The 25,464-nt window shown below is 39.1% G+C and overlaps 1 protein-coding gene across 8 annotated transcripts in view; it reads left to right on the top strand.

The window, feature by feature from the left end:
- The window catches only part of FRYL (FRY like transcription coactivator), a 147,082-nt gene that overhangs the window by 49,809 nt on the left and 71,809 nt on the right, over nt 1-25,464 (top strand). For all 8 annotated transcript variants that reach the window (XM_079989545.1, XM_079989544.1, XM_079989541.1 and 5 more), the window contains 10 exons: nt 9,540-9,739; nt 14,122-14,175; nt 15,155-15,294; nt 15,667-15,763; nt 16,958-17,037; nt 18,144-18,224; nt 19,113-19,281; nt 20,312-20,404; nt 21,842-21,940; nt 22,429-22,530. In XM_079989545.1, coding sequence (XP_079845671.1) covers nt 9,620-9,739; nt 14,122-14,175; nt 15,155-15,294; nt 15,667-15,763; nt 16,958-17,037; nt 18,144-18,224; nt 19,113-19,281; nt 20,312-20,404; nt 21,842-21,940; nt 22,429-22,530 — 1,035 coding nt within the window. In that variant the 5' untranslated portion in view covers nt 9,540-9,619. The remainder of the gene's footprint in view (nt 1-9,539; nt 9,740-14,121; nt 14,176-15,154; nt 15,295-15,666; nt 15,764-16,957; nt 17,038-18,143; nt 18,225-19,112; nt 19,282-20,311; nt 20,405-21,841; nt 21,941-22,428; nt 22,531-25,464) is intronic.

Here is a 25,464-nt window from a genome sequence, read left to right as displayed (position 1 = left end):
TGAAATTAAAAGGGGAGGGGAGAGACTGTAATAGGAAAAGTAATAGGAAATACTGTAGAAAGTAACATACACATCCCAAACATAATAGAAGGCAGGAGGAGATGCAAAAGGGAAATAAAATTTATATTAACTGGAAACAAAACTTAATGCACATTGAGAGGAACAGAATTCTGTTCATGGGGCAGCAGAGAAAAAGTCAAGAGAGAGCATAAGGGAATAGAGTTTGAACAAATTGGTATGTGTTGTGTTCTAGATCAAGGCTTCCACTTCTGTGTGCACTGGTGTTTTTAAGGACACAAAGCTGTAATTTGCATGCATACCTGCACCAAACAATTGCTGCACGAGGTGTGCTGCTGCTCTTGTGTAGTTTTCCTGTGGTTATGCATTTGTGGGGATACCCTGGCTTATAGGCCAGTTCAGGCAACGAGGAGATGGGCACTGGAACAATTAGGGAAATGTAACCAAAAAGAGGCAATATCAAGTTCTCTAGAGCAAAGATTGCACATAAGCCATGACAGTTTAATGAATAACAAACTGTGTCCCTCCCTCCTTGGTTCTTGTGTACTATAAAGATTTGAACTTTGATAAGCAAATGCTACGTAATGTAATTATGACCTTTACTGTTGAAAAATAATTGGTGAAGTAATAGCTGAAGTTACGGGATTACCTTTGTAGTATACAGTGGTACCTCGGGTTAAGAACTTAATTCGTTCTGGAGGTCTGTTCTTAACCTGAGGTACTACTTTAGCTAATGGGGCCTCCTGTTGCCGCCCTGCGATTTCTGTTCTCATCCTGAAGCAAAGTTCTTAACTCGAGGTACTATTTCTGGGTTAGTGGAGTCTGTAACCTGAAGCGTCTGTAACCCTAAGTATCACTGTATGAGAGCATGAGAGCCAGTGTGGTGTAGTGGTTAAGAGCGGTAGTCTCGTAATCTGGGGAACCGGGTTCGCGTCTCCGCTCCTCCACATGCAGCTGCTGGGTGACCTTGGGCCAGTCACACTTCTCTGAAGTCTCTCAGCCCCACTCACCTCACAGAGTGTTTGTTGTGGGGGAAGGAGAATGTTAGCCGCTTTGAGACTCCTTAAAGGGAGTGAAAGGCGGGATATCAAATCCAAACTGTATGTGAACTGAATGAAGCGAAAATCCACAGAGAAGCAATTATTAGAACAAACCACATTTTCCTCATGGACCAACAAGCTTCATGGAATCATACAGTTGGAATGGACCCTGAGCATCATCTAGTCCAATGCAGGAATATGCAGCTGCCCTTTAGGGGATCAAACCTGCGATCTTGGCATTATCAGCACCATGCTCCAGTTGAGCTATCCCAGGTGCTTCTTTTGCTTTTTATATGAAACAGGTAAATCTGAACATTTTTCAAGAAAGGTTCAGAATTTCTGCTAGTATGTGAATAAGTTACTTCTTATACAGTGGTACCTCAGGTTAAGTACTTAATTCGTTCTGGAGGTCCGTACTTAACCTGAAACTGTTCTTAACCTGAAGCACCACTTTAGCTAATGGGGCCTCCTGCTGCTGCTGTGCCGCCGGAACACGATTTCTGTTTTCATCCTGAAACAAAGTTCTTAACTCGAGGTACTATTTCTGGGTTAGCAGAGTCTGTAACCTGAAGCGTATGTAACCTGAAGCGTATGTAACCTGAGGTACCACTGTACTTTATTAACTTATGTGCCACAGTACATTCCAGTGGTAGAATCATGGTTGCAACCTGAGATCTTGGTGGTAGTCTCAATATGTTTAGGAAGGAGTGCAATTCTCACTGAGTTTAATGGGACATAGTCCCTGCTATGCTTATATAGAGGTAAAGCTAAAACTGATTCCCCCTCCCCCACAGATTTCAGCTGAAATTGTCAATGTTTCCACAGCTAATAACTATTGGAATCAGGACTTAAGTAGATTTTTCCATGACTAAAAAAAAGTGTACTCAGAGTAAGTCTGAACCAACTCTGAAGTCTACTACTAGAAATTTCACAAATGGCCTTTCAGAAGATGCACAGGTACAGTGGTGCCCCGCAAGACGAACGCCTCGCAAGACGGAAAACCCGCTAGACGAAAGGGTTTTCTGTTTTGGAGGCGCTTCGCAAAACAAATTTCCCTATGGGCTCGCTTCGCAAGACAAAAATGTCTTGCGAGTTCCTGCGGGTTTCCCCCCCTTTCCCCCCCCTTTTCCTAAGCCGCTAAGCCGCTTATCAGCTGATCCGCTGATAAGCCGCTTAACAGCTGATTGCTAAAAGCCGCTAAACCGCTAATAGCGCTAATCCGCTAAGCTGTCAATGGGCTTGCTTCGCAAGACGAAAAAAACGCTATACGAAGAGCCTCACAAAACGGATTAATTTCGTCTTGCAAGGCACCACTGTACTTAAGTTTTGATTGACTTCCTACTTCCATATCAGCCTGTCCGTTCACTGGCCACACAGCATGATAAACCACAGTCTATCCTAAACCATGGTTTAATGGTGATCCTGTCTTTCCTTTGCTGTGCAGGGCTCCACATGGCTCAGACAAGCAATACTATGGCTTATTGTGTCATCTGAACCTGGTCTGCAAACAATGAGCAGCAAGCCAGAAATACATCAGAAAGAATGGCCCCTAGGGAGAGGCAAATTCAGGATTAGAACTTAAGATAAACCCCTGCTTATCATGACGTGCAGGCAAGGCCACTGAGATAATTGTCAGAGGCTTCTCGCTGGGTGCTCTTGCTGACTAAAATATGACATATGGTAACCCGCAAGAAGGCTGTCTGTCGAATACTCACCCTGAGATATGCTGCATGTGCTCACTTCCCTCCCTCAATGCTCTCTTTTTGATACTGGGTAGATGCATGCTTTATTTTTCTGGGTTCTTCAAAGTATTTTTAACCCTGGGCTGAACAGTTTTGACTGTTAGTTCTGTTACATATATGTTGAAATTTTATTGGGCTGAATCCAGAGAGCTGCTTCTGCAAACAGAAGAGGCTCTACTGTTTGAGGAAGGGACTGGGATCTAGCTGGGACTCCTGCTAGAGGAAACCAAGGAAGGCATTTCTCCCCATTTCCACATTCCCTCTACCTGCACCATCTCTCACACTATTCTGGAGTGTCTCCAACTCTGGAGTGGATTTTGGGCACTGCAGTGGGAAGGACTATTAAGCAAAAAACTACATCTTGCATATTGAAGCGCCACTAACTCACAACCCTCAACAAGAGAGCACTTGCCCTATTTCTTTAGCAGATATACTTGATGAAAAATTCAGAATTTTCTGATAATATGACTGTACCATCATTGAACTTGCTCTGGAAAGTAGTTTCCAGCCCATAAAAAATGAGATAGCAAATGCATAGTTCTTTTAACACACACTGAATGATTTTAGGAAAATGCTGTTGTGTTTTCATCTTCTCACATTGTTCATAGCTATGTTGAAATGATTTAAGCATCTGCAACAGCATTAATTTGGCTACTAGGGACACTAGCCTGTTCATTAAAGTATTTATGAAAGCATAGGAGCTAGGATATATATTTATTGAAGTCTTCCTATTGCATATGGAACATTTTCATATGATATATTAAAGTTTGAATTGGAAGGCAAAAGAAGCAAATGAAACCAGGTTTAATAAAGTTTGTTCCACAGCCTTATATTGTATTATATATTTTATATATTCTATATTCTATATGTGTGTGTTGTATGCCCTCATATTAATATACTAATATGCCTAAAACCTTAATGTTATGATTTTTAATAATAGTGGCAATAGGATGGCTACTTGCTCATCACTCAAAAAGAGGACAGATTTGCAAAAAAAATGCTTATGCTACATTATATATAGGCACACATTTAGAAATAGTTACTATAATTTTAAAAAGAAATACAATATATCTCACCATGGTGGGGAAGAATCTGTCCAGTGCACCTGCTAAAAGGATTTTTTTTGAATAATAGACTGTCCTCTGTAAAGTAGGGCATATTACTCCATGTGACAAATATTATGATTGCATATAACTAAGTTGAAAAGAGATCTGGTTAGGAAAGTGCCTGAAGTTTGTGAATGGTGCGCAGGTCATGGGTTCCATGGTGGGGATTTCAGAATAAAAAAATGAGCTAGAATTGTGTGGGTTTTTTGGCTACAATCTGGAAAACCAGGGTTCAAATCCCTACTGAGTCATGAAGTTCATTGACTGACCTTTAGCCAGCCACTGTTTTTCAACCAAAACTATATAGCAGTGTTGTTTTGAGAATAAAATGGGGAGGGGAAGAACCCTGTGCACCACTTTGAGCTACTTTGAGGAAAAGTCAGATAAATATACAGTAAAAATAATAAACATCTCAAAAAGGACTGCGTATTCTTTAGATTTGCATGGAAGTCATGGATTTCCATGATATACCGGAAGCTGTTCTTATAGTCAGGATGCTTTCTGTAGTGTTAAAACTGCCTCTTTCTCTCCCTCTGCCCCACTTTCCTGTAACTAAATCCAGTATTTCCTGTTCTATATTTTGCATGTCCTAGTAGATAAGGTGAAAACTAAAAAGAAAAGAAAAAAGAAAAAAGAAACTGTCAGCATGTTCTTTTTTTCTACAAACTAAGCATACCCACTCCTTCAACGTTTCCTAATTACTCTCTTTTGACCTCATATCACTCTTGTGTGGCAACGCTTGCTCCCTACTCTCTTGCATTCTTGTAAGGCAGCCAGGGAACACTGTCCTGTTTGCATCTACCAGGCCTGGAGCAGTTTCTAGGATGGTGACAACTTGGGTGCATATCAATCTGATGCCTATATACAGATACTATCTTGCCTGCACCAAAAGAAGATGCTCTTTAGCATCTGAGAGGCTGTTATCCATGTTCCCTAGGCTTCCACACTTAAAAAAAATTATTACTGTGTTGCATGCATGTACAACTCCCAAGAGACTGCAATCTACTCCCACTATAAAAAAAAACTGGCAGTAATGTACCCATTGGATTGGCCAAAGTTGTTGAGCTTTTTGGGGGGAGGAAGACACAAAGTCATCGTCCCCCGTCCCCCCCCCGATAGACCAGGATCATGCGATCAACCAGGGATGCCCAGCGATAGACTGGTTGATCACGATTGACCCGTTGGACATGCCTGCTTTATCGCATGGTGTTTGCACTTCTGAGACTTTCACATTTTATCTTCTTTATTTCATATTATTAACTCTGCTTTTGCTTGGGTGGTCTACTTTTAGGCAGAATAGTTTGCTATTCTCCTCTCTACCTCTAAGGAAATGATGAATGATCTGAGAAAACATTTTCTCTGTTGTTCACTTCCAATCCGTAGCTCCAATGGCTAATGTGGATGCCAGAAGGGGTGTCTAGTTTTGAAACTGGAATATGGACCCAACCAGCCTAAGGCTCTAAATTCTTCAGAGAATTGCTAGAGGCATTAATTATTGGGCCCAGGTATAATACAAAGGTATTGCTTAATAGAAAAGAAAAACACATCTGAGTCATATCAATCTTTCTGTTCCTCCAAGCCCAAATGGCACTGTTCAAAGATATTTACCTGCATCGGATTCTTTCTTCTCCTTGAAGGGAACAAAGAATCAGTATGCTACTTTATGCCAAGCAAGTCTTGATTCCTGGGTGTGTAATCTGGTAAACACCTCATGGCCTTTATCAGATCTGCAGTAGCTGAACACAGTTATTTAAAAAGAAGCACACAGACAGAGGTGCTGCCATCTAATATGGCACTCATAAAGATAATTTTCTGGTCCTCGCTGGTCTTTGAGATGGGCGTATTGGCACATCTTCCTTGATCAGTTACATGGCGTGGAGAGAAAGGGAACAGGAAGAGAAGGCTTCATTTTCCTCCCTCATTGGAAGAGAAGGGGTGTGACCTAGCTGAGTCTAGGAATCTAACTTTATGATCTTAACCTCTTTGTGCACTAACCAGCACTCATGCATGGTTATGTTTTCACGACTGCCAGAACTGCCTCTTGGCTTCATGTTAGCACTGCTAAGCGTGGGGTGTCTTAAAGGTGCTAGTTGCCTTGGTGGCACACTTCATACAAAGGTAGTTATTTGCCTCTTTTTCAAGGATTTCATACATTTCCTCAATAGGAGCCAAGATTAGAAGAGTATTTAGACCATTCAGTTTTGTCTCATGATCCATAGGCTTGCCAATTGTGATGAAAGGTTGCTCCAATTCTTGGAGCACTTAGAAGTGGTCCTAGGAATAGTTTGTAGACTATGCTAACAACCCTTATGGAGCAGAAGTGTGACTATCATGTCTTGAGACAGTGTTTTCCACTGTCTTCCAATAACTAGTGTATTCCCTCCTTCTCTCTCTCATATACATCTGTGAAACTGCTTAACCATATCATTATTATATTAGTTTTAATGTCTTCATGAAGTCACTACTATTCTAAAACAGTTTGATACATTTTGAGAACAAAGTTTTCCTTTTGCCACTATTCGTTGCTTGGATGTATTTTGAGAATTGTTTCCAAAATATACACACAAATTTCTAAGCAACAATGAATTGGTTCTTGTGGAGTACCTTTCCTTTCTGAGTTACTTCAAAGGATAAGGATAAGCATTCTATCTTTGTATTCAGTTCCCAGGACAGATGAAATAGTTGGGAAGTCATTGTTTCAAAAAAATAGATAGGCAAAAGAACAACCTAGTTGCATAACTAGGCAAAGATGCCAAAAAAAGTCAATTGGAAAGCTGCCTATTTTTGGAGAGGATACAAGATTGATGCCAGGATTGCTAGTTGTTTTTCTTTTTTATTAGAAGATTTTCTTGGTTTACAAAAGTACAAGCATTGTCTCAGATTGTAGAGTCTTTTTTTAGATTTGAAGTGAGACATCAGTGTTGTACACAGAATAAGGTTGGGGGAAGAAGGGGGTGGGGATGATAATACATAGCACATATGTTGGGATTTTATGTCAGCATCACTTGGGTAGGTTCTCTTTCTGGTTCTTCTAAGATGCAAAATGCAAAACAAACCAAACTTCTGTTCCTTTGTTTCTTTTCAATATTAGAGGAAATGCCAGCATTTCATATGTATTATGGATTGTATAACTTTCTCCTGTTAGACTCATTTGCAAGATTAGGGACCATTTTAATGGTAATTATTGCTTATCACCCAGGCTCAGAGGAAGAGGTGATCTGAAATACTGATTTGCAGCTGCTGTTAATCCTTTTTTATAAGCTTAAATGATCCAGTGTTTCTGACTTTTCTGGAAAAGTCAACTGTGGTGGGAGTGTGCTTTGTGCAACTTGTTTTGACATGATATTCAAAACATCTCTAGGAATGGTAGCTCAACTGGTAAACCCAGACCCCAGTGCTGGCCCTGTTACTGATCTTTCCAACCACTTTGAACTTGTTATGCTGAAATGTTTGAATTGTGTTCCCCTTAGCAGCAGCCTGCTCGGAAATAGTGCTTTGTTGGAGGCCTTAATCACCCTTTTCAGAGAAAAGTTGGTCTTGATAAAGTGTGTGACTTTTCAGCTAGCGCTAACTTGCTAGCACGGTGTTTTGTGGGGGAAGCCCCAAAAGAAATTTTTGTAGACTTTTGTTCCCTTGTTTATATAAGTGCTGACCCACAAAGCATTTTGGAGGAATCTGTTCCCAAGGCTAATTCAGCACAATGTCCAGCAAGACACTCTGCAGTATTTATATGTTTGTTACGGTACTGCCTGAACTGCAAAGAAGTGATACACATGTGTAGTTGGCCTGTTCTTTGTAACTTAACACTATTGAAAGCAATAAATAGTTACATTTTTTAAAAAGTAGGAAACTGTGTCTGAGTGAGTGTGGCCTGTCCATATCATGACTTGAGCTCTCCTTGAGCTCCATTTGGAGCTCTTTATTCACCAGACTGCCTGCATTATTATTTTATTCATATTTCTTAAATTTATATACCGCCCTACACCCATAGATCTCAGGGCAGTTCACAGCTTCTCTGGAATGCTTTCATGTAAGACTTGGCATGGTGTTGTCAACCATGGGGCCCATGCCCACTTGTGCTGCTGTGCTCCAGGGTTTTTCCTCTTAACATATATTTGGTTATATCACAGGTGCTTCTGGGATTGCGAGAGGCCTACCTTGTTAGGCAATCCTGCTTCCTTAAGCATTGAAAGTGGGCTAGTCTGCTGTCTCTGATAAAAGGATGCCTCTAGTAGCATGAGTAATTAATTATTCTATAACATCAGGGGTAGGCAACCTAAGGCCCAATCACCTTCTCAATCCGGCCCACGGACAGTCTGGTAATTAGTGTGTTTTTACATGAATAGAATGTATCCTTTTATTTAAAATGCATCTCTGGGTTATTTGTGGGGCCTGCCTGGTGTTTTTACATGAGTAGAATGTTTTCTTTTATTTAAAATGCATCTCTGGGTTATTTGTGGGGCCTGCCTGGTGTTTTTACATGAGTAGAATGTGTCCTTTTATTTAAAATGCATCTGTGGGTTATTTGTGGGGCATAGGAATTCGTTCATATATTTTTTTCAAAATATAATCTGGCCCACCACATGGTCTGAGGGATGGTAGATTGGCCCCGCGGCTGAAAAAGGTTGCTGACCCCTGCTGTATTACATTCTGTCTGCCTGACCTTGAATCTTTGATAACTCTCAGATTTCAATTTAAGATGTTACAGCACCTGCACATCTGAAAACAACCTTTTGACTAATTGAATAGCTTAGATAGGTGTTGGAGTTGTAGAGTTTTATCTTTGGTATTAAAAGTCATGTTAAAATGGCATTAAATGGTATTTAAATGGTATTAACAGAAAGTATACCTCTTTTGTATTAATTTGAACTGGATTTTTTCCCCAGAAAGGAATATTTTCAGGAGTTTGTCTGTGTTAAAATTCCCATGGGAAATGACTTTTATTTGGTATCTGTTTACTTTTCTTTGTTTTTCTGATAAAGACAACTCAAAATAGCTCTGTTGCAGCTATTTTCAAAGTGATATTGGTAGAGTTGCCTAAAGCTAAGATTTCCACAGGAAAATGATTTCAGGCAGAATTTACATTGAGAAGTCAACTATATTTCAGAAATCTGTTTGCCCCTAGTGGCTTTGGAGTCAGAGAACAGGACACGTAGAATAATTGTATTTACTTGGCTTTTAAAATGTGTTAACTGGCCTCAAGATTTATGATATGAAAAAGATAAGACGGGATGGAGGATTTTCAAAGGAAAGAAATGAATTCAAATATGTCAGTACCAGTATTGTCTCTAGAATCCTTTTTATGCTTCCTCATTATGTAAACTTGTCAATGATTCGTATCCTTGAATTTAAGAAACATAATCAACAACAAGAACTACACATATGAAAATATGATTGTATCATACATTTGAAGTACCTTACAAGTATATTTTCTTTGCTGGCTGTATTTGGTTCCTTGTTTGTTGCTAATTAAAACGTAAGGAAGTGGTCACAAAATTAGAGCTTCTTTCCTCTATTAGAGGCATTTATTAATCTGTTAACTTTGTAAAAGGTTTTGCTACTTCTGAGAAATGCTGTGTTGATGTTTCTGATTTTATTTTATTATTAATGATCAATATTTCTTTTCCATCTAGCATCAGCACCAGCCAGAAGCGTTACTAAACGCAGAATTTCTCCCAGCATCAATTCTACCTGGGAAAAGAGAAGTGTCATCATGTCTAATATAACCATTGATCCAGATGTCAAACCTGGTGAATATGTCATCAAGAGCCTCTTTGCTGAGTTCGCTATTCAAGCTGAAAAGAAAATTGAAGTTGTGATGGCTGAACCTTTGGTGAGTTCATTTATATAGCCTTCACTCAATTGTTCATGTTCTTCTGAAATGGTTTAACCTTATTTTGATAACAAGATGACTTTGAAATTGGCTGAATAGAATAGAGTTGCCATACGTCAGGGAAATCCCAGACATGTCCTCTTTTGGGTGGGATTTTCACATTTTAAAGAAAAAAAATCTGGGATTTTTTTGGGGGGTGTATTTATTTCTATTTCTATTTTTTATTAGCTCGGGTGTGGGTGGCACGGGCATAGGGTAGCTTGGGCAGCTCTGCAGGCTGTGGCTGCTGCCAGCCTGAGCTCGGAAAGAGGTGCTCGGGTGGTCTGCCCACTGTGGCCACTGCCAGCCTGAGCCGGGGAAAGAAGAATGGTACCTAGGAGGATGTCCAGTGGAAAAGAGATGGAGCTCTCAAGCCTGTCCAGCCTTGATGTATAATATTAGAAAGTATTTTTACGAATCCAGTTAAATTGAATTGAATTACTATAGACAAGGCATAGTGTGCTACCTCTGCCTCCCACTACCAACAGTAGCCACCACAACTCAGTACTTCAGCAAGCCTCCAGATAAAGGTGCAACAAGAGCAGCCGTTAAAAATGTAGAAAGAGCTGTTGCATATAATTTTGTAAACTTGTCTTTTCTGGAACAGGTTTTATAGTGTTTTTTGGGTTAGAGCTGTATGACTCTGAGGTATGCAGCTTTGACTTGGGTAGAAGGACCCTCCACAATGTGAATATTTGGATCATAGTGTGAGCATATCAATTTCAAAATGTAAATATGGCAGCTACAAGAAGTAAGGTATCGTGTAAGGTAGATCAAGCACTAGAGAGTTTTATACGTTATGATTGACCCATACAATGGTTTGCAAGTTACATGTTCTTTCATCACTAAATTTTAGTAACTCACTGGCTTTTTATTTTAATTATTGTATTACACTTTTCAACGTATGTATCTTAAGCAACTAAATTTCAACCTACAATATAGCATATTGATTAAATGTATCAGCCTTTGGTAATATAATAGTTCCATCTGACAATTTATTTAACCCCTGCATGATAAAATTAATTCTTTGTATGAGAAAATTAGCTGCTGCACATGGTACATTTCTGTTACTACAAGAAAAAACTGTTAACACTAAAGGCAAAATAAATTCAAGAATGCAGAGCAGCAAAGGTTTATTTTATGATATGCACTGATGATCTTGCATGTATATTATAAGCTGCAGCTTTTCAAAAACCTTATTGTATTGTTTACTTGTGGAAAACGGTTGACTTTTGGCAGCCTTCTTCACTGATAAGTGATCAGAGGAAATATAATTCATTTTCTTTGAAAAACAGAATAGGTACAATAAACCACTGTTTGCTCACCTGTTGTAACGCCTTTTACATGTGAACTAAGGCCATAACCGGGCTGATTATGGCCTTAGTTCACATTTAAAAGAAAAGTCTACTATTTTAGTAGTAAAGTAATAAAATATTATAGATTTATTATAGGCATTGTAACGTCTTCATGTGCCACCTGTTTCTATCCTAAGTAGTTTTCAAGCTTTATTTTTTATCATGCTTCAAAATTTCCAGCAATTGAACATCTTTAACTGCACAATCTGTAAATGCCACATCATATTAGAACTACTGTGTGTCTCAGTTGAGGAACCATGAGTGCTTCCTATTCCAGTTTAATGTAAATATGTTCAGATGTTACGATGAGCCATGACCCCACTCTCATAGGGATGTATTCAACTAACTTTTACCTACTGATATTATTCATGGTCTACTTTGTCTAAAACGCGGGTGGCGCTGTGGGTTAAACCACAGAGCCTAGGGCGTGTCAATCAGAAGGTCGGCGGTTTGAATCCCTGTGACGGGGTGAGCTCCCATTGTTCAGTCCCTGCTCCTGCCAACCTAGCAGTTCGAAAGCATGAAGTGCAAGTAGATAAATAGGTACCTCTCTGGCGGGAAGGTAAACGGTGTTTCCGTGCGCTGCTCTGCTTCACCAGAAGCGGCTTAGTCATGCTGGCCACATGACCCGGAAGCTGTACGCCAGCTCCAGTAAAATGAGATGAGCGCCGCAACCCCAGAGTTGTCTGTGACTGGACCTAACAGTCAGGGGTCCCTTTACCTTTACTTTGTCTAAACGTTAGTTAAATACAACCCATATATTACACCACCTTCTCTGACATGACTATGAGTTGATCAGAATCTTTTGCTTCCAATTTTTATTAACTGTAATTTAGTGTTGTATCCAAATAGTAAAGTGTGGTTAATCTTAGCTATATTTTTTGGAGGAACCAAGTAGCTCCACAACACAAGGTTTGAAATTAGATCGTTTCAAACAAGCCATCCAGTCTGTCAGGTTTAGACAAAGCATCAAGCTGTGATGGATCAAAAATGGAACAGAACACTTAACCCCTCTTTGCTGCCATACTGGAGGTGGAAAACAGAGGAAGAGCATGTGAGCACAAGATTTGCTGCAGCTTTTTCACGTTATGATTAGCCATCATTTTTATCATGATGTTCAAATGCAGCCACCATCTAAAACCACTGATCCACTGCTTCCTGATCCAGCTTTATTCTTCTAATATAAAGAGAGAGATGGAAGAAGCAAAGAACTGTGGCTACATTAACTAGAAAACAACTCCTGACTGCTTTATTTCTTTTATTTTTTCATACATACTATTAACTGTGACCCTAGAAATAATAATGGAATCAATATTTCAATGAGTTGAAAAATGTTCGTGGAGAATCTAGTATGTTCCTCAAGAGGCAAAAAACATGGGAAGGGGGGACCTGGTGCATATTGGCCGAACTGCTAGAACAAGTTGTGCTGCTCTTTCACAGCTGGCTGCTTTGGCATGTGCTGACTACAGTGATAACAGCAGGGAGTGTCTGCTCTCGCTGTAGGAATTGTCAATAAAGTTGCATCCTAAAGGGAGATCGCACCTTGGCAAATGCATGAACAGAATATCAACAACAATGAAAAGCAACTGGAAAACTGCTTTATGAAACAGCAGGGGAGGGAGAGGCAATAATTCATACTGAATTCTCCCTCCCCTTCCCCATTTTGTATTTGTGTATTATTAAACAAACAAACAATGTAAAGACCTGTTTTCAGGATTCAAAGGAATGCTATGAGTGGCTTATCATGTGGGAAAAAAAACACAAGGAGGAAAGGTAACAGGAATATAATTCTCAGAATGGCAAACACTATGTTCTTCCTCATTCGGTCAGCATTGCAAAGGTCATACTGTCTTCTGACAAGGATAAGTGCTAATGGTTTTCTCTGCCCCTCATAGAATTGAAATGAAGCTTAGTGTAAGCTAAAACCAGCTAATTATGACCCTTCAAGTGGAGATGGTACAAACTGGCCTGGGGGGGGGGCATTTGTATAGAATTTTGTACTTGGTGTTTTCAATGTAATGCCCCCAGTGTACTTGTTAATTTTATTGTCCTACTATGCTCACTGTTTGTGGGCTTTTGTAGCTGTTCGTATAGTTCCTTGGAAAACCTAATATAGTCCTCAAAGCAGGGGTAGGGAACCATAGCACAGCCCCCGCCCTCTCTATCCAGTCTGAAATGTGTCCTTTAATGGCAATAATGCCTCTTGGGCAACTGGATGGAGGATGAAGGGACGTCCATTTGTGACTCCTAATATGCCTTCAATGTGGCTATTAAGTGAAATTTCTAAGAAGTGAAATAGAAGGGTTGCTAACTTTTTTCCCATAACAGGATCCTGCATTTTTAATGGGTTGCCAACTTTTGCTGGCTGTTGCTGCTTCTTTCTCTGTAACAACCAGTTCACTGGGTGACATTAGCTGGGGTGCATGCTGGTGCACGTGAATTCTTGCCCTTATGAATAGTGTGTGATTTCTTATTTAATTAGGTTATTCTTCCTTCCTTTTTGCAGTGAGTTTAGCACTTTCAAGTTTGAGTGATGAGAGAGTTATAGTTACAGCCTTCTCAAAAACTTCATCTAATTCAACCAACAAAAAAATCCCTTCCATTTTAACATTTTGTTTTAAGGGCTTTCTGTGTTCACTCAATCTCTAAAATGCCTGGAAATTACAGCTGTTTAGGTTCACACCCTTTGCAGACATTTCATTTAGGCAATATTGATATAGTATGGTACCCTATTCCATGGTTAATTTCAGCTTCTTCACTGCATTGGAGCTGGATGGCTGTCAATGGCAGTGTGGTGGACCAAAGTCCCAGATTTGTCCGTGTGGAATAGACACATGGAGTGTATGCAACGATTGAAGTTACCATTCTACTTTACAAGTGCCCAACCAATCTGAGAAGAAGGCAAGGATAAGCCTGAATTATTTGGCATTTGGGGTGCTTGATCTGTTGGGTACAACTTGGTGCTTTAACTTACTATTCTAATTCTAGGAAAAGCTCTTGTCCAGATCTCTTCAGAGAGGTGAAGATCTTCAGTTTGACCAGGTTAGAGAAGCTTTCTGTTACAATTTGTTGCTCTCCTTGAAAATAGTTTTCGTCTCCATAAATTGGGCTAAAATTTGTCCGAAACATAAATGAAAATTTTAAAAAATGAATTAAACAAATGTTTAATTCACTTTTTAAAATTTACATTTGTGTTCCATTTTCAAATGTTTGATTTTCTGAAGTTTGGGGGAGGGCATGGCAGAAGAAATCATAGAAGACTTTCAAAGACTAATATCTAATGGATGTGACTTAGTTAAAGATATTTTAATTCCTGTTGATATTGGCCAATACAAGTGTGACTGCACTTGTTGGTCAAATCTAGATTTGGATTATTTCTTGTCTTGAAATTATTTCAGAGGTAGGCCTGTCGTTCAGTTAGGAGCATCCTAAAACATATGAGAGTTGATCAATTAATCCATTAAAGTTGCATTAAAGCATGAGTTTTGAATTTATTTATTTTTAAAAAAACTTGCTTTTTTCATCCCATTAATAAGCCACTGAGGTGCATGCTCAGCTGTTAGCCAGACAAGGAGCCTCACTTTTCAGCTGCTCGGTCCTGATTATACCTGCTCAAATCCTCTCCAAAGTGTTAGGGAAGAGATGAAAATTCCTTCCCATTCTTCTGATGGAAGACTTGCCACAGGCTGAGCGACATTGTTGGATGCAATCCTGTATCTTTAAAATAACAGGAAAGCAATGCTACAACATTAGTTCTGTCAACATTTGTGAAGATTGATTACTTATATTAGGGATGGGGAACCTGTGTCTCTCTGTATGTTCATGGACTCCCAACTCCCATTATGTACATGTTTATTTTTATTCAGGGTTGAAAAATAACAAAGCAAGGCTGTTGCAATATATAGTGTTGATGTGTTACAGTACGTGTGTCATATCCCAAAAAAGTAAGAAGGGGGAATGCTGTGAAAAGATGCTGCATAAATAAAAGCACTTTATGCACCCAAACCTTTCCTCTTTACAGTTGATAAGCTCTATGAGCTCAGTAGCAGAGCACTGTCTCCCCTCCTTACTACGTACCTTGTTTGATTGGTACAAACGCCAAAATGGAACTGAAGATGAATCTTATGAGTACAGACCTCGATCCAGCACAAAATCCAAGGGGTGAGTGGATGTCTGTGATCATTACATTTAGGATATAATGATTTCTTATGTTAAACTTGCTGCCTCAATAATTAAGCATTTCATCATGAATGATCTTATTATTGCTATGATTTCCAATTTTGCTTCTAAAAATAAAGTTGGTAGATTCCCAAGAGTTTCCTTGTAGGTTTTTCCTTCATAACATTTTTATTTTCTGCTACTATGAAATTCCAGATAGTGTGGAATAGCAGGATGGGGAGGGGCGCAACAGAGTGGAAAAGACTCACTTGACTGGTCGTGCCAACAAATGAAAAATATAAACCATAATATGCATCGTATAAATGTCTTTTTTAAGAGGAAAAGAGTCTTATGCTATGTTTGTTTTTGTTTCAGGGATGAGCAGCAGCGTGAGAGGGATTATCTACTTGAAAGGAGAGACTTAGCTGTAGATTTTATTTTTTGTTTAGTTTTAGTTGAAGTTCTAAAACAGGTAAGTGCTTTAAGTTTTGCAATCTATGCGCTGTCTCTAGTAATCTTTTTTTATTTTAATTGTTTGATGAACTGAGTATTTGTGTAGTCTGCCTAAATGCTTATGTGCAAAAATGAGGCCTGTGTAAGCAGAGGACACGTGATATTACAGTAATCCTTTTAGCTGTCCAAAACATTCTTTGCTTCCTAAGCTGTTTTCTCTTATACTGTACAATTTAGAATCTGGATCCATTAAATCAAATCTCCTATGTCAGTGAATAAAGAGATGCAAGTAGTAGGATACAGCTTCATTTATTTAGATCCCTGCTTTCCATTGTGGCACATGAGTTGGCAACCGCACATCTGGACTACAGTACTGTGACACACTCTATGTGGGGCTTCCTTGCAGCTGGTACAGAATGCCATTGCACGGGTCGTGGGGGGGAGTGGCACTACTTATTGGGCACATCTCAAGTCCACACTGAGGGGCTCTGCAATGACTGCCTATTAGCCACCAAGCCAGTTTTAAGGTTTTACTGCTTACATACAAAGCCCTAGGTAACACCGGGCCAGGTTGTCTCAAAAACTTGTCTTCCTCTTCCACTTCCCACAGCCTGATGATTATTGCCCTGTGGTAGCATGGAGGTGGTTTTTTTCACCAGTGGCACTACTGATGAATGCTCTCCCTGCTGAAATACAAGAGGCCCCATCAGTGCTGTCAGCCCACCATCTCCTGAAAACACACCTATTCGGGCAAACATTTCCCTAAACTGAACATCTGATGTTGTTATTTTAACTGTTTTAATGGTTGTGCTTTTTAATTGTTTGTTTTATTGTCTATTTTACTTAAGGATGTTTCATGTCCCAATGGATTTGTTATTGCCTATTTTAATTATGGATTGATTATATCAGTGGTGTCCAAACTTTTTTCAAAGAGGGCCAGGTTGTTAAGGTTTTTTTAGGATTTTACCCCAGGAAATAAACTGACATATGGGCCAGATTAAACCAACCGGCAGACCGGATTAGGCCCCCAAAATGGACTTTGGACATGCCTGGATTATATAGTTGTAAACTGCTTGGAAGCCATGTTGGTGTATAAGTGATATAAAGCACTCTTCTCTGAGTTGATGTGTATTTATCTAATTGACATGCAAGTTATTTCCTGACACAACATTTAAGAAGTAATGTTTAGCAACATGTGCCTTCTGTGTTACAGATACCTGTTCATCCAGTGCCTGACCCTTTAGTTCATGAAGTTCTAAATTTGGCTTTTAAGCACTTTAAACACAAGGAAGGGTAAGCACATTTGGCAAAAAAAATGTACATTTCTTTCAAAAGTTCTTAACTTTGATTTGATTACCCAGTGGACATTGGTCACTGTGGTATCACAGATAAAAGATACACTATTGCAAATCTTCAGGTTTAAGATGTGAATATATTTTTTAAATTGTTATTGGTTTGCTAATTTTTAATTACATTTTTGTTAAGTCGTATTTTCAAAATCTAATAAGGCCTATACGTAACATAAAGGGATATACAAGAAATATTATATTGCTTATTTATAATGATGCCAAAAGCAGCTTGTGGAAGTTTAGCCCAATTTCAAATAAGTTCTGTTTCTATCCTTATTATGTTCCATTTATTTAGATATTAATTTGAAGCCTAAAAGGAAATTCCTTTGAAATCAATGTGGCTTTGAATCATTTTACATATGATAAAATCCCTACTTCTTTGTAGGGAATGACAGATAAAATGTGTGTGAATATTGGTGTTTTGGTGCACTGTGTACACCATTATTCTATGGAGCCAACTATGCAGTACATGTTATCAAATGTAATTGTCAATACACAGGTTGCCAACCTTATTTACTACTAAATGGAAGTGCATCCTGTGTAGAAATTCATCACAATTCTTTTAATCTTTAGTAGGGATGGGCAACTTTTTTCTGTCAGGGTTGGATTTCCTGTAGCAGGCCAGTAATGGGTGGAACTGAATACAGTTATGGGTGGACCTTCTCCCCTCCACCCCTCCTTCCATTTCCACTCTGTGGACTGCCAGAGAAAAGGGACAGATTGATCTTGCTAGAGATCTGAACTATGCTTGCATACGACTTTTGAAACTAGCTCAAGGGCTGCAGATTGCCCACCCTGATCTATAACTATAAACCTTAATTATAAGTTTTAGCTTAAATATTGTCATCAGTGTGGCAGTGCAAATATAATTTTGTTCTCTCCTGCCCCAATCTATCTATCTATCTATCTATCTATCTATCTATATATATAAAACCTTCCTTCTAGTAGATGGTGTATCTCTTATCATCTCGCAGCATTGTATCAGTTGTAGCCATTACTGAGTAGTAAGAAGTTTGTAGTTTTTATTTGTGTACTTCCTTCTATTCACAGGTATTCAGGAACCAACACTGGGAATGTGCATATTATTGCAGATTTATACGCAGAAGTAATAGGGGTTCTTGCGCAATCAAAGTAAGCTGCTCTTTTTATACGAGGTTTCTAAGATTTGGAACATTCTCCTTTGGAACATGTGACTCATGTTCATATGGAAATTTTCATGAGTGGCGATTGAAGGTTGTGTGCATCCTTATCTTAACAATAGCATCTAAATATGTGACATCTTGTAACAGCAGTTCATTGCCATAGCAGCTTCTCTGTTGAAGTGCTTCCTATTTTGAATAGAAAACATGTTTTTTAAAACAGATGGCAGTATTAAAGGTGCAAACGAGTTCTTAGAACACTTGAAAAGTAACCCTGGTTCACATATCACTTGAAACTATCATTCAGATGTGCACACTGCTCAGCTATGTTGCTCCTGCCTTTCCACTTCCCGCTTCAGCATGCTGAGAGGAAAGAGGGCAAAGGCCAACTTGCCATTACAGATGAATCAGTGCTTGTGCTTTGTTTCTCTCCAAACAAACCACATTGGTAAATCAAGATTTGTTCTTTGTTTACCACTGTGGTTTGTTAGGAGAGAAACGAACCACAAGTTCTGGTTTGCCCATGAAGGCAGCCCATCCTCCAGCTTGTTTCCCCCATGACACACTGAAAAGAAGGAGTGGGGTGGCACTAAGCACATTCTTTTGAGCAGCATAGAGTAGCACTCAGATTGTTCACAGTGAACCATGGTTTCATTCAATGTATGGTTTGTGATCTGAGAACTGGACCATAGTAGAATGGCAGGGAAAGGACAGCTCTTGAGGAGCAGTCTCAGACTCTTTTCCAGATTGTCCAAAAGTCCCATGGCTACCCAGCTTTTTAATGGCAGAGCATAATACATATGGACCAGAAAATCTGTTTTAAATATAAATAATATAAAGAATATTGAACAGCCTTTGTGTCTGCCTTTCCACGATCTAGGTTTCAAGCTGTCAGAAAGAAGTTTGTCACAGAATTAAAGGAACTGCGACAAAAGGAACAGAGCCCTCATGTGGTACAAAGTATCATCAGCTTAATTATGGGGATGAAGTTTTTCAGAGTAAAAATGTATCCTGTAGAAGATTTTGAAGCATCGTTTCAGTTCATGCAGGTAAATTATCTTATTTTATTTTACTTCTTTCGCGCCCTCAGTGTGAACAGCACTTAACAGAGCACAAGGGCACAGGTCTCTGCCCCTGAGGAACTTACTATCTGAAATTAGACACAGGAGATATTCAAGTGGGAGAGAGAAGTGGAATAATATTTAACCTGGCTCAGTTGATTAGCGCGTGGTGCTGATAATGTCAGGGTTTTAGGTTCAGTCCCCATATGGGACAGCTGCATATTCCTGCATTGCAGGGGGTTGAACTGGATGATCCTCTACAGCAGGGGTCAGCAAACTTTTTCAGCAGGGGGCTGCTCCACTGTCCCTCAGACCTTGTGGAGGGCCGGACTATATTTTGAAGAAGAAAAAAATGAATGAATTCCTATGCCCCACAAATAACCCAGAGATGCATTTTAAATAAAAGGGCACATTCTACTCATGTGAAAACACGCTGATTCCCAGATCGTCCGTGGGCCCGATTTAGAAGGCAATTGGGTCGGATCTGGCCCCCAGGCCTAAGTTTGCCTACCAATGCTCTACATTTCTATGATTTTATGTGATTGTTTCCATAGCATGTGCTTAGCTACAGGCTTTGTAACAGTAAGTCATGGGAACTAGGCTGCTGAGCTAATGACTTCACAGGGAGGCAATTCCAAGCATATAGGCCCGCAAAGGAGAAAGGGTAGAGTTTTTGAGGGGGGAGGAGACCTTTGGATGCTGGGGGTGGTAAAATTTGAGGATTGAAGGTCATGGACAGGATTCTTTTGTAGTCTTGTAAAACATTAGGGATTGATCCTTGGACATTTTACATTTAAAGCATGTTCTGTATTGCTGAGCCATGCACCTTCCCATAAAACAGCATGGAGAAGCTTCTGCTCCTAATGGTTCCGTGTCAGAGCTTTATTGGGCTCAATTGATTTGCAGCTAATGCATACTAAATGTTGGCACTGCATTTGGTTTTAAAAGGCCAGTGTTTGGATTTCTCATATATGAACATGGGAAGCTCTTCATAACCTGTCAACTTGTTTTCTTACAGGAATGTGCACAGTACTTCTTGGAAGTAAAAGACAAAGACATTAAGCACTCACTGGCTGGTTTGTTTGTAGAAATACTCATTCCTGTTGCTGCTGTAAGTAGATTTCATTCTTCCACAGAAGAAGTGTGTGTGTGTTTGTGTGTAAGCACGTGCGCACATGTTTTCTTCCCCCATTTGACTGTGTTGCTTAGACAAAGATCTGGTTCGTGTGTAATAACAGTAAGCCAAAATATGGCTTAGCATGAATGCGCAATCATGAGAGTTTCTGGAAAGGAGATTGCAGCTAATGTGCTTCTATGTCTGCCACCCCTTGCGCTGCGCTGCTGTGAACTAAGCCATGGTTAGGCTTAGCATGTCATCTGAACCTAGGCTCATGGTTTGTCTTCTGTAGGCAAACTACAAACTGTAAACCTTGGTTTGCAAGTTTTGTTTACAGCTCATGGTGTATCTAAAGCAAGATAAGCCACAAGCATAGGTTCAGACAACTCACTAAGCCAAATCATGACATAGCGCAGCAGAAGGAGAAGCAAAATGGCCACGATATTCTCTCCAGGAGGCTTCCCGCTCACAGATTCACACTAACCCATAGTTTAACTTAGTGTTACATGTGAACCAGCTCTGTTCCCCATGACATACCAGTGATTATTGTGAGTCTGTTCACGCCTGCAGGTGTATTCTTTAAAGTATGGTGGGAATTAATCCAAAGTTAGTTGCTTCTGTTGTATCAAAACTTCCATTAAACCTGTAAACAAAAGAAGACCAAGCATTACCTCTCTTACAACTTTGGTGAAATAAATAATATTTTTTCCTTTTTCCTTTTTTGATGAATCTAAATGAAAGCAAAATCATTTTTACAAAACTGTACATATTTTAAAAATCTTTGTTTTCAGCTTTGTTTTTTATTATTATGTAAAACAGAACTCTGTTGATTCAGGATCTTCAAAAAATAATAATTGTTTATGTATGTGGATGCATTCAAATTTCAACCAACTAAAAGATCTTGATAGCTTTATTATAAATGCAGCTGCCTCTTTAGAGATTGCATACTAAGACTAACTTCAACCTAGTGAGAGTCTTGGCCATGTGTGGAGCCATACCATGGGGATAAAGTAGGATCTGATGCAAGCTGTAGCATATATCATTATTTCTAGGTATCAGCCAGGTGTGTCAGGGAGATCGAGCACTTAAAAAATGCAGTACAACTGTGATAAGATCCCTTCCTCTTCCTGGTCCTGATTAGCGGATTGGAATGAAGCATACAAGAGCCTGTGATTCAGAATCACTTTTCTCCATTGATAGGGTTGTATTATTTTTAAACCTAATTCCTTTTAAATGTTCATTGCTTGACTAACCATAGTGCTGCGTGATTTATTGCACATTCATTTCATATGAGCCGCAAGACTTAAATGAAATCTGTAAGGTGATTTAAAATGCTTATTTCTCAGAGTCTTTTATCATGTTGTGAATTTCAGTGTCTTCATTTCCTTTTCTGAAGAGTTATTTTTGGTCTATTTCTTTATTTGACATTAGGCTGTTAAAAATGAAGTGAATGTGCCATGTCTGAAAAACTTTGTGGAAATGCTTTACCAGACTACCTTTGACCTGAGCTCAAGAAAGAAGCATTCATTGGTATTTGAAAATGTTTATGTTTTGAGTATTTGTACAGAACTCATGCATGCAATTTAGCAAAGTAGCATAGAATCATAGAATTGTAGCCTTGGATGGGACTCTGAGGGTGCTCTAGTCAAACTTCCTGCATTGCAGGAATCTCAACATGCAGCCCCCCCCCATTCAATTTGAAACCCTACTGAGCCCCACTTAGCTTTGCAAATGTGCTAGCGGTTTTAATGCAGTGCCACTAGGAGGTTAGTAGTCACAAAGATATCAGGAATGGCCAGAGATGTAGGACTCAGAAGTTGAATGACTGAGAAGTAGAGCAGTAAGCTGTAGTCTATTTGATTTGAGGATTGTTTGATTTATTCCCCCTCCCCAAGTTTAGTGAAACAGCTTTTTCAACCGCAGAACTCCGTAACTCTGTATGGAAATCTTTCAATTATTCTCTTGCGTACTGTAATTCTGAAAGATAAATTTGACAAGTTATTTTCCTCCTCAAACAGGCTTTGTATCCACTGATCACCTGCTTGTTATGTGTCAGTCAGAAGCAGTTTTTTTTAAATAATTGGCATATCTTCCTGCAGAACTGTTTGTCCCATTTAAAGGTAAGGACAATTCTCTTAATATTTATGAATGTCTGTGTGTGAGTGCAGCAGACCTCCACCCATGCAGCAGAACCTTTTGCAGCAATAAAATACCATTGGTAAATAACTTTATGACACTTCCCTTTTATCGTCATGTTTAGCAAAATAAATGAAATCTGCATAATTTCAGTCCTGATTCTCTGTGATTTTATTTCCCGCTTTATCAATACTGCACATTTCCGTGATATAATATCTTTCCCTGCGAGTTCATTATATAATAGAGATTTAAAATCTGTCAGATTCCTCCTAATCTCATGCCTTTGAATCATAATCATGGGTTGTATTTGTTGAAACCCATTGACTAACTTAAGCCCATTGATTTCACTGGGTCTGCTTTGAGTATCAGTTGGATACAACAACATATTCTTAGCTTTGTAAATATCAATGTTAGATATAAATTCCAGAAATTTTTATTTACTCTGATCTAGTGTCAAAAAGCTGCATGCATTAATTTTGAGATGCGTTACTTTCCACCCAGTAAAATTACTTATTCCATAAAATCAGAGTAAACTTGAAGAGATTCAGGTGAAATTTCTGGGATAAAGATCCTGATATTTAGACCAAATTTTAATAATACTTGATACTGTTTTGCTTATCTTGTTGTTTTTAAAATACAATATTTTCAAGAAAAATCACATTCTTTCTTGCTCTACATCATGTTTTTCCTTCCATTCTTTCTTCCACCAATGCACAGTTCTTATGTTGGTGCCTGCAATCCCTCTAACCTCAGTTTCTGCATTTTATTAAGGCCAATTCTTTGGTGATTAAGAGGCGATTAAAAATGTTTGACTCTTACTGAGTAAGTTCTGTGGAATGGGAAAGCCAGGAAGATGAAAATAAATTTTGGGAGGACTTTCATTTCTGAAATTCTACCAAACCAAGAAACTATATTTGTTCCAATGTTGTGAATTTTTGCATCTGCTTAATTTGATTAGTCTAAATAACATACGCATTGAGATCCTAGCTATTTGCAAGTTAACTATTAAAGGTACACCAAGGCCCAGCCCAACTTAAATCGCTCAGGCAACAAACCATTCGTGACCAATTTATTATGCTCATGATCTTGGGGCCTTCTTGAGTGCTCCATGAGGCATGAATATCTGTCACTAGAGGGGGATATCGCTCTGTGCATGCATCAAAGTGCACTTTATGTTCACCCATCTAAGACAACAAGGGAGAGCATTCTACATGAAGAAACACACTAGCATCAGAGACTAGAATGGTTATGTATAAGATGGTTCTCCAGCATAATCTTGCCTTCCTACATGGTTTCTATATCACTTTGTTATAGAGAATGGTGTGGGTTCAGTCATATGGGCATAGTAAACATGCCATTTCCATACTGTTAGGGTATGGTCCAAAGACTTGCTTACAGTGAAATTGGCCACAGATGACCACTTTTGAGTCATGCTTATTTCAGTGGAAGAGCTGAAAACATGTTTTCCCTGTTACTGAATTCAAAGGACTTCACAGGGTATATATATTTTCATTCCTTTGATAAAATGGATTTAACAAGAATTTTATGTTGTATACAGGCAAAATATATAATGAATTTCTGCTGGTGATAGGTTGATATTAACAACTGGAGTCTTGTATTTCATCTTGTTATAAGTGTTTCTTGCATCTGCCTTTGCGAAAACTTCAGAATTGTACCTGTTTTAAACTACGTAAATAATAGTGAAACATGCAAAATCTAGCAGCTAGGTGTTTTACTGTAGGATCATCTCCACATATAATTTTATATCGTGTCAAGGTTTTGTCTATTTCCTTTACACATTTGCAGCTATTTTGCAATGTCTACTTTTTGTTTGTCTCTGTCTACTTGCTATTGAAGCTTTCTCTGTGTAGCATATAGAGGAGGGATGCTGGTATCTCTCACTTCTTTTATTTAGAAAAACCCTTATTGCTGGCAATGGATGCATAAAATTTCTGTTGTTAGGGACTTTAATTAGAACTCATAAAGCATGTGTTTGATACTTTAACATAGTTTTGTTGACCCTTAACAACACAACATTTTATTATGGGGCTCTGTTCAACAGAAATGGCACATAACATTTACAGTACTAACTGTATATGAGGATTTCATCTCAGATGTCAAGCTTTCAGACTAGAATTTACAACAATATTCCTGCTGTATATTGAGATTTTGATCTCTCTCTCTTTTTTTTAAGTTGGCAAATGCCTATAACAATTGATTTGAATTTCTTCCACTTTCAGAAATAATTTGAAAATATAAGGCGGGTTTTTATTTATGTTTTTAAAAAACATATAGTGGTCCTTGGTGCCCTGGCTAATGGCAGAGACTAGAGTATATCTTCCTTTGGTTCTGAAGCCCTAGGGTAACTGGCAGCTGGTGCAGAGTGTTCTCCCTTGAAGGAGGAGTGAAGCAAATGGTCTGTAGCTCCTTTGGCTCATGAATGAAGCTAGGCTGGTCACCCCTTTGGCATGATGTTCTTCCTGGAAGGCAGGAGTGGAGCCTTCAAACTGCCATGGCCACCTGCCTAGTGGCAGAGACCAGAGTACGCTTGCCTTCAATTCTGCAGTCCGAGCTAATGAGCATAAGGCTGGGACAGAGTGGCATCAGTGTCTTCCTGGTGGCAGTGGGGCTGCCACTTACAGGGTGAGAGCAGGTACCTTTGGGTTGGAGGTGGCAACCTCACTACCCTCCTACTCCACCCTGTCTCTGTTCTCGTGAGCAACACCATTACCACTAGGAGGAGGAGGAAGAAGATGTTCTCCATCCCACACCACTACTGCAGGTAGCTGGCAGTGGTGTCTTATCTGCAAAAAGAAAAGTGTTTCTGCTGAATAGAGCCCCCGTAAGCAGCTTTCTGTTTGTGCTTTTTATTATTTTATTTTTTCATCTAACATGCATGTGCTTCCCGTTCTCATGTT

This window comes from Podarcis cretensis (genome assembly GCF_951804945.1).
Source record: "Podarcis cretensis genome assembly, chromosome: 9".
Taxonomy (NCBI): domain Eukaryota; kingdom Metazoa; phylum Chordata; class Lepidosauria; order Squamata; family Lacertidae; genus Podarcis; species Podarcis cretensis.
The sequence above is the reverse complement of the archived record's forward strand: the minus strand, read 5'-3'. Positions and strand labels throughout refer to the sequence as shown.